Source organism: Poecilia formosa, unplaced genomic scaffold (genome assembly GCF_000485575.1).
Source record: "Poecilia formosa unplaced genomic scaffold, Poecilia_formosa-5.1.2 Scaffold18, whole genome shotgun sequence".
Lineage (NCBI taxonomy): Eukaryota > Metazoa > Chordata > Actinopteri > Cyprinodontiformes > Poeciliidae > Poecilia > Poecilia formosa.
In genome coordinates this window covers 4,118,207-4,133,117 of record NW_006799957.1, presented here as the reverse complement: position 1 = coordinate 4,133,117, position 14,911 = coordinate 4,118,207, and the positions used below count along the sequence as shown (strand labels likewise).

At 38.4% G+C, this 14,911-nt stretch overlaps 1 protein-coding gene across 12 annotated transcripts in view; it reads right to left on the bottom strand.

The window, feature by feature from the left end:
• dock3 (dedicator of cytokinesis 3) overlaps positions 1-14,911 on the bottom strand; it is a 153,590-nt gene that overhangs the window by 15,046 nt on the left and 123,633 nt on the right. For 8 of the 12 annotated variants that reach the window (XM_016668976.1, XM_016668968.1, XM_016668965.1 and 5 more), the window contains 17 exons: positions 14,518-14,606; positions 13,274-13,399; positions 10,992-11,116; positions 10,483-10,645; positions 10,221-10,327; positions 9,770-9,941; positions 7,776-7,873; positions 6,493-6,576; positions 6,181-6,281; positions 5,680-5,761; positions 4,597-4,767; positions 4,038-4,223; positions 2,445-2,637; positions 2,087-2,214; positions 1,393-1,539; positions 287-385; positions 27-121 (listed from right to left, as the gene is read on the bottom strand). In XM_016668976.1, coding sequence (XP_016524462.1) covers positions 27-121; positions 287-385; positions 1,393-1,539; positions 2,087-2,214; positions 2,445-2,637; positions 4,038-4,223; positions 4,597-4,767; positions 5,680-5,761; positions 6,181-6,281; positions 6,493-6,576; positions 7,776-7,873; positions 9,770-9,941; positions 10,221-10,327; positions 10,483-10,645; positions 10,992-11,116; positions 13,274-13,399; positions 14,518-14,606 — 2,166 coding nt within the window. The remainder of the gene's footprint in view (positions 1-26; positions 122-286; positions 386-1,392; positions 1,540-2,086; positions 2,215-2,444; positions 2,638-4,037; positions 4,224-4,596; positions 4,768-5,679; positions 5,762-6,180; positions 6,282-6,492; positions 6,577-7,775; positions 7,874-9,769; positions 9,942-10,220; positions 10,328-10,482; positions 10,646-10,991; positions 11,117-13,273; positions 13,400-14,517; positions 14,607-14,911) is intronic. The other 4 variants (XM_016668974.1, XM_016668972.1, XM_016668973.1 and 1 more) reach the window with 2 other exon arrangements.

Genomic DNA, 14,911 nt, shown 5'->3' with positions numbered 1-14,911 from the left:
ATATATAGACTATTTTTGTCTCTTACTTGCTGGTGAGCAGCCTCATGATGTTCCAGTCGCGAGGAAAAATACTGAGCTTCATCAGATTTCTAAACACACACAAAATCTTCAACAAAAACTCCTGGGGGTCAAGAAAAGGGAAGTGTCAATGTTCCTCAAACAAAATCATTATTATTTTATCACCATAAAATTTAAAATATTTGAACCTCTTAACAGTTTGACTTGTCTTTGCTGCCGTTTGCATCAGATTTGTCATTGCTAACATGACTGCAGGATGATTTCATACCTTGAGCTCATCCTTGCTCTGAAAATTCTCCATCAAGTGTTGAAAGTGGATATCAGTCATCTGGCGGAGAAGCGAGAGGAGGCACGAGACGTACTCTCCCTGCCAGAAAGAAAGACAGCGACAGACATGTGAGCCAATCACATGGAAGCTGTTACCTCCGTAGCAGAGAACCAATCAGAGATAACAATAAGAGGCTCTTTCGTGAATAAAACAAAATCGTCAAAAGGTGCTGGATAGTAGTAACTATTCTTAATCAGGTAAACTTTGAAATTTACTTTTAATGTTCCAGAATGAATAGAAACATTTGTTCAATTTTCATAAAATCAGTAAAGATGATTCATTCATTTTCTGAGTGATGCTGTGGTTAATGCAACTAATAAATTGTTTTCTTTTGTTATCCTAACTTTTGTCTTCATTTCAACTTTTCTATTCCAAACACAGATTATTTTACTTAGTTTGAGATCATAAAAAGGAACAAAAAGGAAAAGTGAACATGGTAGGTTCAGGCCAAGGAATGAAAATGAAAAATAATTGATAGATATGCAACAGTCAAATGTTAACTTCATAAAGTTTTATTTGTAAACAATTTTTAAATACATTTTATATCCATTTCACAATTATGCACCATTTTGTGAAGATCTTCAAGAATTCCAATAAAATACATTAATGCTTTTGTTTCCAACATGACAAAATGTAAGAAGTTTAGGGATATGAAAACTTTTGAAAATCTGTATAATAGCTACAGGATGTGAGGGAGAGCATAAGAAACATTTTCAACACTTTTAACGCCAATATTGGAGCATGCAAGCATTCCCAACAAGGATAAGCGATTGGTGTCTAATCAGAAAAGTAATGATGGCAGGGGAATAATGACTGGATGGATTAGGAGAGGGCAATATGGAAAACTACTTAAATGTTTATTCTCTGTTGACTAGATTTAAATCTTAGTGCATCAAATGTCAAAACTAATCTAAATTATAGAACAGGAAAATAACCGGGGAAACCATGTTTAATATTGCCCAGTCCTAGCAGAGAGGCAGCATGACGAGGGGCAGGCCAGGGAAGAGGGCGGTGAAGGAGTAGTAGTCATATTGTTAGTTACTAACAGTGATCTCCGCGGTGCACTGCGGACAGCGTTGACCCCTTACCGCCTCCTGCGACTGGCTCTTGCTCATGATGGACAGAAGAGTCTGCAGGAGGACGTCCAACAGAGATTCCACCATCATCTCCACCTCTTCCTGCACAGACGTGTCCTGGAGGAAGAGACGAGGAGGAAACATTGAGTGAAGGGGACGGTTTGGAAAAAGGTTGAAAAGAAAGTGGAATTGGGGCAGAACAAAGGAAAGGGGAAAGAAAAGTATGCAAGACAAATACAAAATAACAGAAAAGGATTCACTGCATTTCCCCTTTTTGTAGATGTCAGGGAAGAAAAAACATTCAGATATTAATTAGCATATATGTGTAAAAGATCATCCCCATAACTTTCTCAGTATCAATTGAAAAACAATGTTTTTTGGAAATTGGTAGCAGGAAATACGAGCGCACGGTTTGTAGAAATATTTAAAACCTAAACAAAGTAAAAATCTTTATTGCTCCCTTCAGGAAGCTTTTCTGGCTTCGGTGATACTTTAGATTTAGATAAATCTCCCAAATGAGCCTAATAAGTTCACCACTGTTTAAAAGTTTGTGACTTTTTTAGAAAATGATGTGGACTAAAATAATTTATCCTCAGACTTTAATGACATGAGAGACAACTTGGATGAACGTTCTGCATTATACTCATGTGTCTACATGGGTTACCAGTGAGCTGCTCTTGATAATGGAGAAAATGGAGCTGAGTATCCCTGAACAGATGAGCAGTTCTTTCTGTTGCCTCAGATGAAGATGGATGTGATGCAGGACAACTGGGAGCAGAATCCTCCGAGACTCTGGAGGCAAACAAGTTAAAGATTACTCATTGACAAATAAATAGATTCAGTTTACAGAATGATTTCATATATTATTTGAAAACAACAATTCATAAACAAATCTGAATTTGATGGTTTCCAAAGGATCTTTTTTTTTACTTTTTTCCTAAAACATTTACATCTCCTTCTTGTTATGGAGAAAAATAAATCAGAAGAAAACTAAAATTAGGCTGAAAACTACAAGCCGTTACCAGGGAAAGAGAAGAGCCTGCTATCCACAGTTCGAGCGATGGACTGCAGCTTCACCACGTCCATCGATTGTCCAATATGCACCGTTGATGGCATGCTGCCCAAGGTCCCACGCACAAACTCTGCCACCTCCTGCACCGTGAACATCTGCAGCAGCTCGTCAAAGATGGCAGGGAAGGAGTTTAACAGCGCCGCCTAAAGAAGAAAAACAGGAAAAATGGAACAAGTGAGGAAATTAGGAGGATATTCAGATGACAGCACAGGTGAGGGTCGGGAAGATGAAGATTTATGTTAGAAAGAGAACAAGGAGGTTAATGGTGTCAGTTTCAGTGAATGTAATGAGAGAAAGGTGTCCATGATTCTGTAAAACAACCAAACAGAGCAGAATTGAGTCACCTTGAAAAGCTGATTCCCAAAATGAATCTTTTCATCACAACTCAGGTGTGCAGCTCATGTATGTGTGTCCCAATCCACAACATGATAAGACTCATCATAAAATGTGTTGGTTTTCAAATGGGCATTAAATATGCATAAGCCAAAAATAAATACAAATTACCTTTATTTTTGTATTGATTTTCTACATTTTGCAAAAGAACTACTCACCTGTTTTAAAAAGGCACACAAGGAGTGAAAAAAGAGTCAACTTACAAAGGCATCTCACAAAATAAAATAAGGGAAAAAACTGTAAACCTGCAGGGAAAAAAGACAAAGATTTACCTGTATGGGTAGAAAACAAAGACACATAAACTGAGCTAAGTGGTGACCCTTGACCCTCCAGCAGTCACTGACTTCTTTATGTAAATAACTAAAGCTGCTGATAGAAATTAGGATACTTTAGGTTCACATTTTTTGCTTTCTCAGTTGCTGAAGTCAAAATTTGAGGTTGAGTAAACTGGATTTGAACATGACTCAGGAGATGTAAAGTTCATAAATCTGTTCACGCAGCTTCAACAGTCCAAATGTGCACAATAGTCAGGATTTTAGCCTTTTTCGTGTATCTAAATTGTCTGTATTAACACTAGTCTGATCACTTCAGATAAAAAACTTCAGTCAAAAGCAAATCTTGAACTACTCTACAGGGATAATTGCCAACTATTAGCTCAGCTCAAAAACAGATTTACTTGTTACTCTTGAATCATTCTACAGTATCTGTGTATTTTAAATTTGAAAAACATAAATCTTTTGGTGATCTTTTAAACTGGTGATACTAGTAGGTCTCCATGTTTTTTGCAGATCTTTCAACATTTTTCTTTTACTGCCCTTTACTTACTTTCTCTTTCATATCTAATAGTTTTAAGTTATTTTTTCTTCTATATTCACTGAGGATAATGTGACTTGGAGGGGAAGACTTGTTAGTTGTTGCTGTTAGAGGGAATGTATTAACATAGGTGAGCATGGTGTAATGGGTTTTGTGTAACAGTGGGCATGATTTGTCAGTGCAGAACAAACATGAATGTGTTGGAATGTGTGAAACCAAACATGATGTGTGTGTTTGGTGCTTTATTAGGCTCACAAACAGCTCAAGACATGAACAGGAACTCTGGGCTTCACACAACAAACTGGGAGTTGCTGCTTTCTTCCAAACGTCTACTTACTGACAACGAAGGCGGCCGCAGAGCGTTGGAGCTCCAGGCCTGAGAGCAGCTAGATGGCCCGCCACCAGGAACCTGCCCTGGGACGGGGGCCTGGATCTGGCCCAGGGCAGAGACTAGAGCTAAGGGGCCCGCAGGCCCAACGCAGGGGCCTGGAGTCTGATTGGGGCCGGGGCAAGGCTGGGAGCCCTGTGGTGTGCGGGTAAGAAGGAGGTCCAGGGGAAAACATCAGGACCCAATGGAGGACAGTTAGAGGGGATTGAAAAAGAAGGTGATGCGAATAAGCAGGGAAAGTAGAAAAAAGGTGTAAAAGGAGAAAAAGTTAAATTAAAAGCAACTAATGCAAAACAGCTGGGGTAGAAACTCTACAATAACACAAGTCAAACTAAATAAACATTTATGGCACTAGATGTTATAAAAGCAAATTAAAGTCTTGTGTAAAGCATAATGAAATAAGCTGAACAAATGAGTGAAGCAGTGACATTCAGTTCATTTAAAAGAATGAAAGATTTGAAGTAAAAAGGCAGTGTTCAGTTTGTGCGTTAAAAATGTTTCCCCTCACCTGAGTGAATATGAGGGTCTCTGAGTTGCGGCTGTCCAGGCTGAGGACGAAGCGGATGGACTGAAAGAGTTCCTGGATGCTGATTCGAAACTGCTCCTCCTCCATCCCACAGGTGGCCCGCGAGTAGAGGATCCGAGACTGGATGATGAACTTGAACAGATACTCCAGAGCCTGATAACAGTTTGATGTTTAGGACAGAAAAACATATGAGAGATACTTAAAAAAATATATATATAAACACACAGAAAACAGCTTGAATAATATGCAAGAGAAGTTTGCTTCCAAAATAGAAATACATTAAGTAAACAGTTAAAATTATCCTCATAGTAAAAATGTGGTTTCAATCTAGGTTGTAGATGAAGAAAATTGGATTTGAATGAACTACAACTCAAAAGAAATGCAGCAGACTGAATCCAGTTGTTTTCATTTAACTGCAGTATGTTGAGCATAACCTTAATAAAAAGGAAACATCACAAACGAGTTTATACACAGTTTGTAAAATAAATTAAAATCCTGTAACAAACACAAGCTAAAAACAGCTGAAGCACACAGAGACTTCAAAAAGACGAATTAAGAATTAGGAGCCAAAGCTGCAGAATATGTCAAAACTATTCTCAATAATTCATGTCGTCCACTTCTACATGACAGTGTGACTCATTTGAGATGGATGTTTGAGTCTGGTGAATATTTCAAACTGCTCAGCAGCTTTGTTGAATGAAAGTGGTACAGTCTGCAGGGCCTACAAAAATGGTCCATCTATTTTAAAATAAATGCTTGCTATTCTTTGTCAGCAGACAGAGCAAGGACACAGATATAATATAATCCTAAAGAAAACAGAGCATTTATTTTCTTTGTTTTTGGCTTGGTTTGGTTTAGGGAAAGCATATTATTTACAGAAACTGTACAAATCAACAAACGACAAGCTTGGTTACAATGGAGCACGTAAACATATTTGACAACTTACAGAACTGCATTTACTTTTCTTAGATCTCATTTATTTAATGTAACACGTGAACTGCTTTATGGGTGGTTCTACTTTGACAATCGGAGGTATAAAAGCTGTGAGTTTCTGCTCGTTCTTACCCTCATCGCTTCCTGAATGTGGTCCTGTCTGACCACCTCTGCAGAGCGGTCCATGTACCATTTCAGACAGCGAATCAGCTCTCTGGAAAAACAAACAATAGTCACAGCACTTGTCTTCACAACAGCGGTACAAAAGCTACACTCATGCTGTTATTACGTGGTGCAATTAATTTATCAAACCAGGTGGCCAAGTAATATCTCTCAGTAAACACAACTTCACTTAATCAGAGGAAGTTGACTTTGACTATTAATTTTTATTTCATTTTCAACTGCTTGATTTAGTAGATCTTTGCGACAAAGAAGAAACGCTTAATTAAAAAACTTGAAGTATCTTATAAATAAGCCAAACTTTCTCAGCTCAATGAAATTTAATTTCCATCTCTTGCAGTGTCTCATTGTCATTATTGCAAGTATTTTTTCAGATCATCAATTTGGAGAATAGATCATGTTTTCACCCTTAGTTGAAGGAACACAGTTGGAGCCAGAGGCAGAAAAACTCACTTGTAGGCCAGAGCTCCTGCAAAGTGTTTCTGGATATATGTGTCCATCACCGGCCTGAAGTGGTAGTATTTACTGTCCCTGAGCAAGTTAATGATAAAAACCTGGAAGACAGAGGTAAATCTGTTAATAAAGTATTAATAATAATTATAAATAATAAGCAATAAGCTTTGCAAAAGGTAAAAGAAAAATGAACAGAAGATAAATAGTTGTACCAAATGTTGAAGCAAACTGTATATTTTAACATGTTTATATAAAATCACAGAGTCTTTACTCAAATCTAATTGCTTTATTTCCTTTAACAAACCATCTTACCAATGACTGGAACACAAGGGGTCCATATTTATCTGTGTTGTCATCCAAGATGGAGAATAATGTGTCCAGAATATCCTGAAGAAACTGTAAAAAACACAAACAAATAGTAACATGTTTCTCTGCAATCAAAAAGGCAGGTGCTTGGGTTCCCTGATGAACGTCGCGATCCGGCATGCTAATGGAAAAACAAGGAAATGATCTGCTTTAACATGAAACATAAAGTGGGCAGATCTGAGGAGGGTCCTGGTGAATTCAAACTTCTTCCATTTCCAAAAAAAGTGTAGCTTTTCTAAACTCTTAATGTTTATGTTCTTAATATTATGTGATTTGATAAAGTCTGATGTTGGATGTCTACAACAAGTTTCTTTGAATTCATGGCAGATTTTTGGTATGACACACAAGGTCAACTACAACTTGTACAATCATTTTGAAGCACGATCAGTGGAAATCAAAATGCATCTGAGCTCAACTTTGAGTGTTTCACCAAAGGGTGTGAATACTCATGTGTCTATTATGTTTCAATGTTTACATTTCTTACAAAAAAAATGAAAACTATGCAAAGCTCTGATTCAGAAAAACTCTAAAATATAACAAAAAGAGGAAAAAAAGCAAATGATGTGAAGACTTACAATGAGCATTAAACATATAATAAAAACATGAATAAGTTGATATGATAGTAGTGTAGTCTGCTGGGAGCTTTGTTTATCTACAGTGGGTCAAAATGTTGAGTTAGTGTTGACTGCAGACTGATACAAAGGTCACTGTAGGAGTATTTGCAGAGAAACACTGAGTGAACATGACAGCCAGATGGTCTTCAACAAGCCAACATCAATACAACTTCAAAAGAATTACTTCAATCTTTACAAAACTGTAAAAAAAATAAAAAAATAAATAAAGTACAGTCAAATTAAACTGGGTTGAAATGTGCTGCCAACATTTTCACACCTCAGATGATGTGAGCTGTCAAACAGTGAAAATCATTATCCTTTAACAACACATCTGGGACAAGGGCAGCCTATTATCACCTGGGGGACATCACACTACAGCAGGGGAAGCCAGTGAGCTGAACCAAATAAAAGACAAAAGAAAGCTGTTAATCCATCAGGCTAAATGGAAAATAAAAAAAATAGGACTGACATACTACAGAAATGATACTTAGTTGCAGTTTCTCACTGCTGGAACCACAAACGTCATGATCATAAGACAAGTTATTTGGATGTAATAAGAATTATGGGCACAAACAGAGCTTTCCTCCTCCCTTTTGTTGTCACAGTGAACCTCACCTTGACTATTTCTTCACCACTGACGTGTCGCAGACGCCCAAGGATGTCCATGACCCGGTCAGGATGGGCCTTCCACTTAAGGAGAGCCAGGAGGTCCACTGAGAAAATAATGGAAACATAATAAACACAATGATGAAGTGACCCAATGAAATACTGATTATGACATGGTTGGATTAATAACTTTAGACAGAATCAGGAAAATATGACAACTCAAAAAGTATTTAAAGTAAACAAATATGTTGAGCTGTGAAGAGGTGGTTTGCCTTTACAACATGTTAGCAGTTTATTGCCAGCTATAGACACCTTCCCCATATGCTGCGTCACCAAGTCTAGCTGAGGATCTACTACTTTGTAAATTTGATTGCTGGTCCTGCACACCTCACACAGAGCCCCCCCCCCCCAAACTTCCCACCAACACCACCTTAAACATCCACATCCCTCACCACTGCCGGCTCTACAGATCACAGATGATGATGAGAACTGGGTCTTCCAGTGTCTGAGTGTGTAGAAGGCCCAGGTCCATTAGGAAACTCCCCTTTCTTAACAACTTGACCCCATCTTCACTGATATCTTTAATTCTCTCAGACTGTGTGAGGTTTCCATCTGCTTAAAAAGCTCCACCATCATCCCAGTCCACATAAACACACCATCACAGGATTAAATGACCACAGGCCTGTTGTGCTGACGTCTGTGGTCATGAAATCCTCTGAGTGCCTGCTGCTGAAGCATCTGAAAGACATCACAGGCTCCTTTTTGATCCCCCTGCAGTTTGCTTACCAGACCGACAGACTGGTAGAGGTTACAGTCAACCTGGCTCTACACTTTGTCCTGTGCCACCTCGACCATCCAGGGGCATAAACAAGGATCCTGTTTATTAACTTCAGCTCTGCCTTCAACATTATCAAGTTAGAAATCCTCCACCAGAAGCAGCAACAGATTAGGCTGGGAAGCATCTTTTCCAGCTTAACATCAACATCAGTATGATCTTTCCCCACTCCTCTTCTTCATGTATAAAAATGGCTGCACATCAACCGATCCATCTATAAAATAAGATTTATAAAATTCCTGAATGTTGACACCACTGTCATTACTCTGATCCAGTACAGTGATGAGTCTGCACACAGACAGGAGGTGGATAGGCTGGTTCACTGGTGCAGTCAGAACCACCTGGAGCTAAACCTAATAAAGATGACAGGGGACTTCAGGAGAAACCCCCACCCCCTGCCCTACAACACTGTCAACTGTGGATAATTTCCAGGTCCTAGGATCTGTTTTCCAGTTTTCTCAGGAACCCCGACCGTCCTCACACATCCACTCCATCTAAAAGAAGGTCCTGCATAGATTTCTGCTGGTCAGCTACTAAACTGTCCTCTTCCAGTCTGTCCTGCATGTCTGTGTGGTTTGGCTCATCCACTGTACAATAGAGGTCCAAACTGCAGCAAACAACTTGGTGTCCCTGTGAGGATCATCAGGACTGACATTCCCTCTGTTCATAACCTGTTCAGGTCTCAGGCCAGTATTTAGGTCAAGCCATCCTCTGGTCGGTGCCACAGAGCGCTATAGCAAAAACTAGCCGTACAGAGACAGTTTCTATCCCCAGGTCATCTGTCTGCTGAACTCAATGAATACCTCACAGGGTAGTCAGCTTCTCAGCTGGAAACAAATACTGGTGAGAAGTATCCTTATTTAATAAGCGTTTTTGTTATATATTGTAGCGTGCTGTTTGTGACTATATTTTGATTATAATGTGAGCGATGAAAACTGAAGTCACATTCTTTTGTTATATTTGAGGCCTTAGTGCCTTATTTCAGAACATATTGAACAAAATTATGCTAAGCATCGACACTGTGGATGTTTAGTAGGCCTACTATGAAAAGATTCTGTTTCCCTGTAAAACTGAGATGTTTTTAATGTATTTATTAAAATTTTTTATAACTGAAGGAAGATTTAATTTTCTGATAGCGGATTTAAAAGCTACTGGATTAACCGGTTACCGTTCTGAGTGAGTTTGGTGGAGGAAAGCTGCGTGGCGATCCAGAATGTCTCCTTGGTGCTTCGCTGGAAGATGAGGCTGGACGGGATGTTGGGGCAGCTGTTGAAGTCGTCCTTACAGCATGGAAGGCCAAGATACAGGGCGTGGTTACTGAAGGTTGTGTTCTCATCACACTAAACCCACAAAGAAGAAAAAGAGGATGAAAAGGTAGAGAAATTTAAAAACAAGTGCTCTTGTTTTAATGCCGATTTAAATTTCAACTAATAAAATCAAAAGAAATCTGATTCACTTTTTTAATCTAACGCGTGTATTTTGACAGTTTTCACATTTTGAACTGGTCAGTATAGTGAAAGCCTGGAAGTGCAAAAGAACTGTATATTATTTCCAGACTAAAGTCTATAATAGAAGAAGATGATGAACAAACGTATGAGTAAGCAGCGTTTTTCTCTGACCTTGTAGACGTACAGCTCATGGCTCTCGTCAGATAATGTAGTTCCATCCTCTCTCATCAGAGGGGTGAAGGCAAAGCCATAAAGTTTTTTCTCTCCTTTATCTTTTGCTGTACAGTGAGAGAAAACAGGGAGGAAATAGAAATGTAAAAGGAGAGAAGCAATGAAAGTTTTACTGCCAATAATATGTTTCACAGTCTTATTTATAACACGTTTCTCACTGCCAGCTCTGTTAACCCACTGAGGGTACGCATAACACACTCACTTGAGCAATGTCTGAACTCAAAGCGGAGGTGGGAGCCTCTGAAACGATCGATGGGAATCGGCAGCTTGATCACTTCACTCCAGCGAGGGCTGTTGTTGTGGTAAAGGACAAAGGAGCGATACTCCGGGATGTTGGGCTCCCCTGAACCCAGACTGATGCAGTCCTGCAGGGGGAGCCAGAGAGTTTGTGCAAACAGACAAACAAACATGAAAAAAAGATGCAACAACTGCAGTTTTAAGCAGCTCATTTTTAGATGTGTGAGGTATTGTTGATTGGGAGCAGTAGGTTGGATAATGTTAAGTATTTAAATATATTTATTGGTTGAATTTTAAACATAATTCTACCCCCAGAACATCTGTCTGCTGAACTCAATGACGGAGGTAAAAAGAAGTTTGAGGTTAATTGCGGAAATGCTGTTTCTTTCATCCATTGCAAGTTGCTGTTATCTCCTCTTCTTACATTACTGATATCAAACTGAGCAGCATATGTATGTAGGATCACTTTCATACCTTCAGCACTTCCCCATCTGCGTAGATGACATACATGGTCACTTCGATGTTTTTCTGAACACTCTTCCCTCCTCTCTCGAAGTCTCCTCGCTCCAGAGTCAGGTACAGGTCATTACGGATGTCGCCTGATTCCAGGAAAGGATACAAAAACAACAATTATAATAACATACAATTAACCGTTTCAGTCTGTTCACATTTAAAAACTATAAAACATATTGTCAAATACAAAGACAGGGTCTAAAGGACACACGTGTCCTCAAGCACAGACTAAATCTCAGACACATTTAAAGCTGAATATCTTTAACGTACAGAAGACAAATGACCTGTGTTATCCTGTGTGGATTCATTTGTCATTTTAAGCTCGTCCTTACAGAGGAGGCGTCACCTCTAATACATCAGGTTGGGCGTTAAATACTCACTCCATCTCTGCCGGAGGGGAGGAGTGCTTACTGTGTGTGAAAGAGGTGTGAAAGACCCTTTGGCATGTTGTGTTTTTTACAATACAGCCCTGCTGTCTCTGCTTTAGAGGACAGGTTCAGGGTTAATGTGCTTATTTGGGTAATTTCTGAAAATATAACACAGTAAGTTGGGGGATAAATGTTAAATTCTCATTATAAATACAAATAAAACAAAACAGGAAGGATCTGATGCCACAGACATGGCTGTGTTATTCCATGTGAGAGAAGCTAAGTGCAGTTTAAGTGCACCTGAAGGCTAAGATTGTTTGTTGATATATTTTAAGATTAAAATCAGTATATGGAAGTTAACAAATTAACAGGTCAGAATGAAAATATGTGCTCCATAAACTCACAAGACGAGGGTCACAATAGTATGTGACAGACAGGATGCCACTTGTGTTAGCAAAATGTTTGTCCTGTAGGACAGAAGGTTTGACTGTCTAGTAAATTAAAAGCCCACATATCTGACGGAGGATATTTATACATTAGTAAGAACCTTGAAAAACAGAGACTTTACTAGAAAGTCACTTGATGCATTCATAAGAAATCCACTGAGGTCAAACATATTTACATGACCTGTCATAGTGACGTGTCGATCTCATATTTCGTTCATGCTGCAGGAGCGTGCATGGATTTATTATGTTCTCTGTCTCACTGTGGTGAAGCTTCATAAAGTCGTGTTAAAATGAAACAAAGACAGGGCAGTACTTGTTGAGTCTAAAGTACCATTGAAATTGTTTCTGCATTTTGATGAAGAACATCTGTGAAACATCTCAAACGTTGTTGATGTTAATGTTTTGTTACAAAAAGGAAGCAACAAAAGCTGAACTCAAAATGTAAACTGAACAGCTCAAGTCTTGGAATAAATGAACCAAGTTATTAAAAAACAATGCAGTCTTTTGTGAGACTTGAGCAATATAAAATGTCATGTAGTGCCTTAGGTTTTGACTGAGGATTATGTTTGGGTCGTTGCACAAAGCTATTTGTAGATACCAAATGTATGCAAACAGGAGTTCTTCTAATTATCAAACAAAATACAGAGGCACATTTATTCTGAAAACAGCTTACCTGGGGAAATGGCATTTATCTAAACTGGGAGTTTGTCCACACATTTAGGGGAAAGCCAGCCCCATTTAATACGCGTTTATATAAGTTTTAACCAGAGCAAATTTAAATTTTAAAGGGAACTTTTGCATTCTTTCAGACAGCATGAAAAAATATTTTCTGTTGAAAGCTTTGTGTAATTTTGATGCAAAGGAAGTTTTACGAAGTAATCATTTTGAACCTTGATATCAAAGAGATTTATCTAGTCAGAGGTTTTGTAGGTTTTAAGAAAAGGCTTGTCAGGTTCATCCGCTACGGCTAGATTGATAAAATCAGCAACCTGGTGCAAGAAGTGATGCAAATTGCTCAGATCCATTGACCTTGACAGGCATTATTGATCCTATGTGTATTTAGCGCCGTCTGCTTCAAGAATCTAGTGCCGAAACAAAGCAAATGCTGTTAACCGTATTTACACCATCAACCCATTTCAAATCCATGCAGAGACGATGCTGGCACAAACTGATGCTAATATTATAAACTCTGAAAAGACATCAAATGTAAGAGGGTCCCATGTGTCCCCATAATAAATATCCAGTTCATTTTTTAAATTAAGTTGTAAGATTCAAAACACCCTTTCCAAAAGTCAAATTTGGAATTCTTTCACTTCTAATATTTCCCTGATGTTGAATATTGTGCTGTGTTCAGACAGAACCTAAAAATAAAACAAACAGTGTGGGTGGACACGTGTTACTGGAGCACATTGTGCAGGATGTGACTCACCTGGCATGATGACATCTGGGAATCCCAGTTTCCGAGTGATGGCTACCCCCCTGCTAAAAATGAGAGGGTTTTCTCTGCGGACCTGCTCCATGTCACCTCTGAGCAGCTGCAGGGAGATGATCAGTCCTGCAGGATTTCATGAGGAGAAGACTTGAGAATAAGTAACTTCACAGAAAAATAAGAGAGCAGAACAAAAGCAGAAATAAAAGAGAAAAGGATGAAAGGCATATGTAAAGAAAAAGAAAAATCTTGGCCAATTCATTTCTAAAGAAGAGCAAAAATAGCTGCATTTCTGCTCTTAAAAACACAAGCACAAACCGAAATTAAATACACGAGTAATTACTTAATTGCTTTTATACAGCCGGTTTTAATTCTCAGATCTGAGAAGAACTCCACAGATTTCACTGAGGCAGTCTCAAATGACATTTCAGATCGAACCAACCACAAAGTTCAGTTAAAATGTGTCACACTTTGTGGCCACAGGAGCTCAGGGTGTAACTGCAGGTCAGGCTGAGTCTCCTACAGAGAAACCAATTAAGATGATTTTCCAGCTGATGTCAAAGAGATGACATCTATGAATCAGTCAGACGATGTTAAGGAGTTTCTCCTGGGAGGCATACATATATTTTTCTAACTTTCTGGCTTCTGTGTGCATTAGTTTAAAACACTTTAACTAAGAGCAGTGTCCTCATGGACCAATTTTCTTACAGAAAAGTGGTTTGAAAGTGACAGCAAGGGGTTAATTTAGTTCATTATTTACTTGCCATTTAGCCTGCTTACTGTTTTACATTGGGAATTCATTTTTTCACAAATGCATAAGACTTGATATAACAAGAATATGCAAGAAAGAGGAAAAAAATAAATTTGTGATCCGTAGGAGAAGCAAAACACAGTTTTAAAATATGAATTAAGTATTTTAGATGTGAACACAGTTCAGCCGATAAAATAGTGAACATGCTTCTTTTTTGTTATGTTTCTCTGAATTAATATTAAAAACTTGGAAAGTCATTAAAAAAAAGATCGAATCAAAAATAATAAAAACACAATGTAGTGTGCCCAAACTTAATGGTGGATCAGTATTCAAACATTTTCCTTGACCTCCTAGAGTGGAGATCAGGAAGACCATTGATGTGAGCTTCTACAGTTTGCAGTTCAGTCAAGACGGTTTCCACTGTCTTGACTTGACTATTAATGCACATTAAAATATATTTTGTGTTTTAACTACTAAAATAGCTTGTCCCTACCGTAGTTGGTGCTGGGCGCTGTGTATTTGGTGCTTGACTTCCGGATGATGTTTTCATGGATCTGGTACCACTCGTTCTCATTGTTACACCTGGAAGCCAAAAACAAATGTTGTAGTACCAAAGTGTAAATAATATTAGAAGAGAAAACAGTTTGACAACAAGAAAAAAAAAAACCTTCAGTAAATGATAACTGTGGCTGAGAATGAACTTTTCCACTTCCTACTGCACCAAAACCTTAATGTTTAGTGTACATCTTAAACATAGTCTTATTATTTAGACCACATATGTCAAACTCGAGGCCCGGATGTAATGCGCAACTACGTATTATTCAGGTGGATGAAAAAACATAAATGAACCATTTTTAATTTTAAGGTGTTGATTTTATTTTTGAACC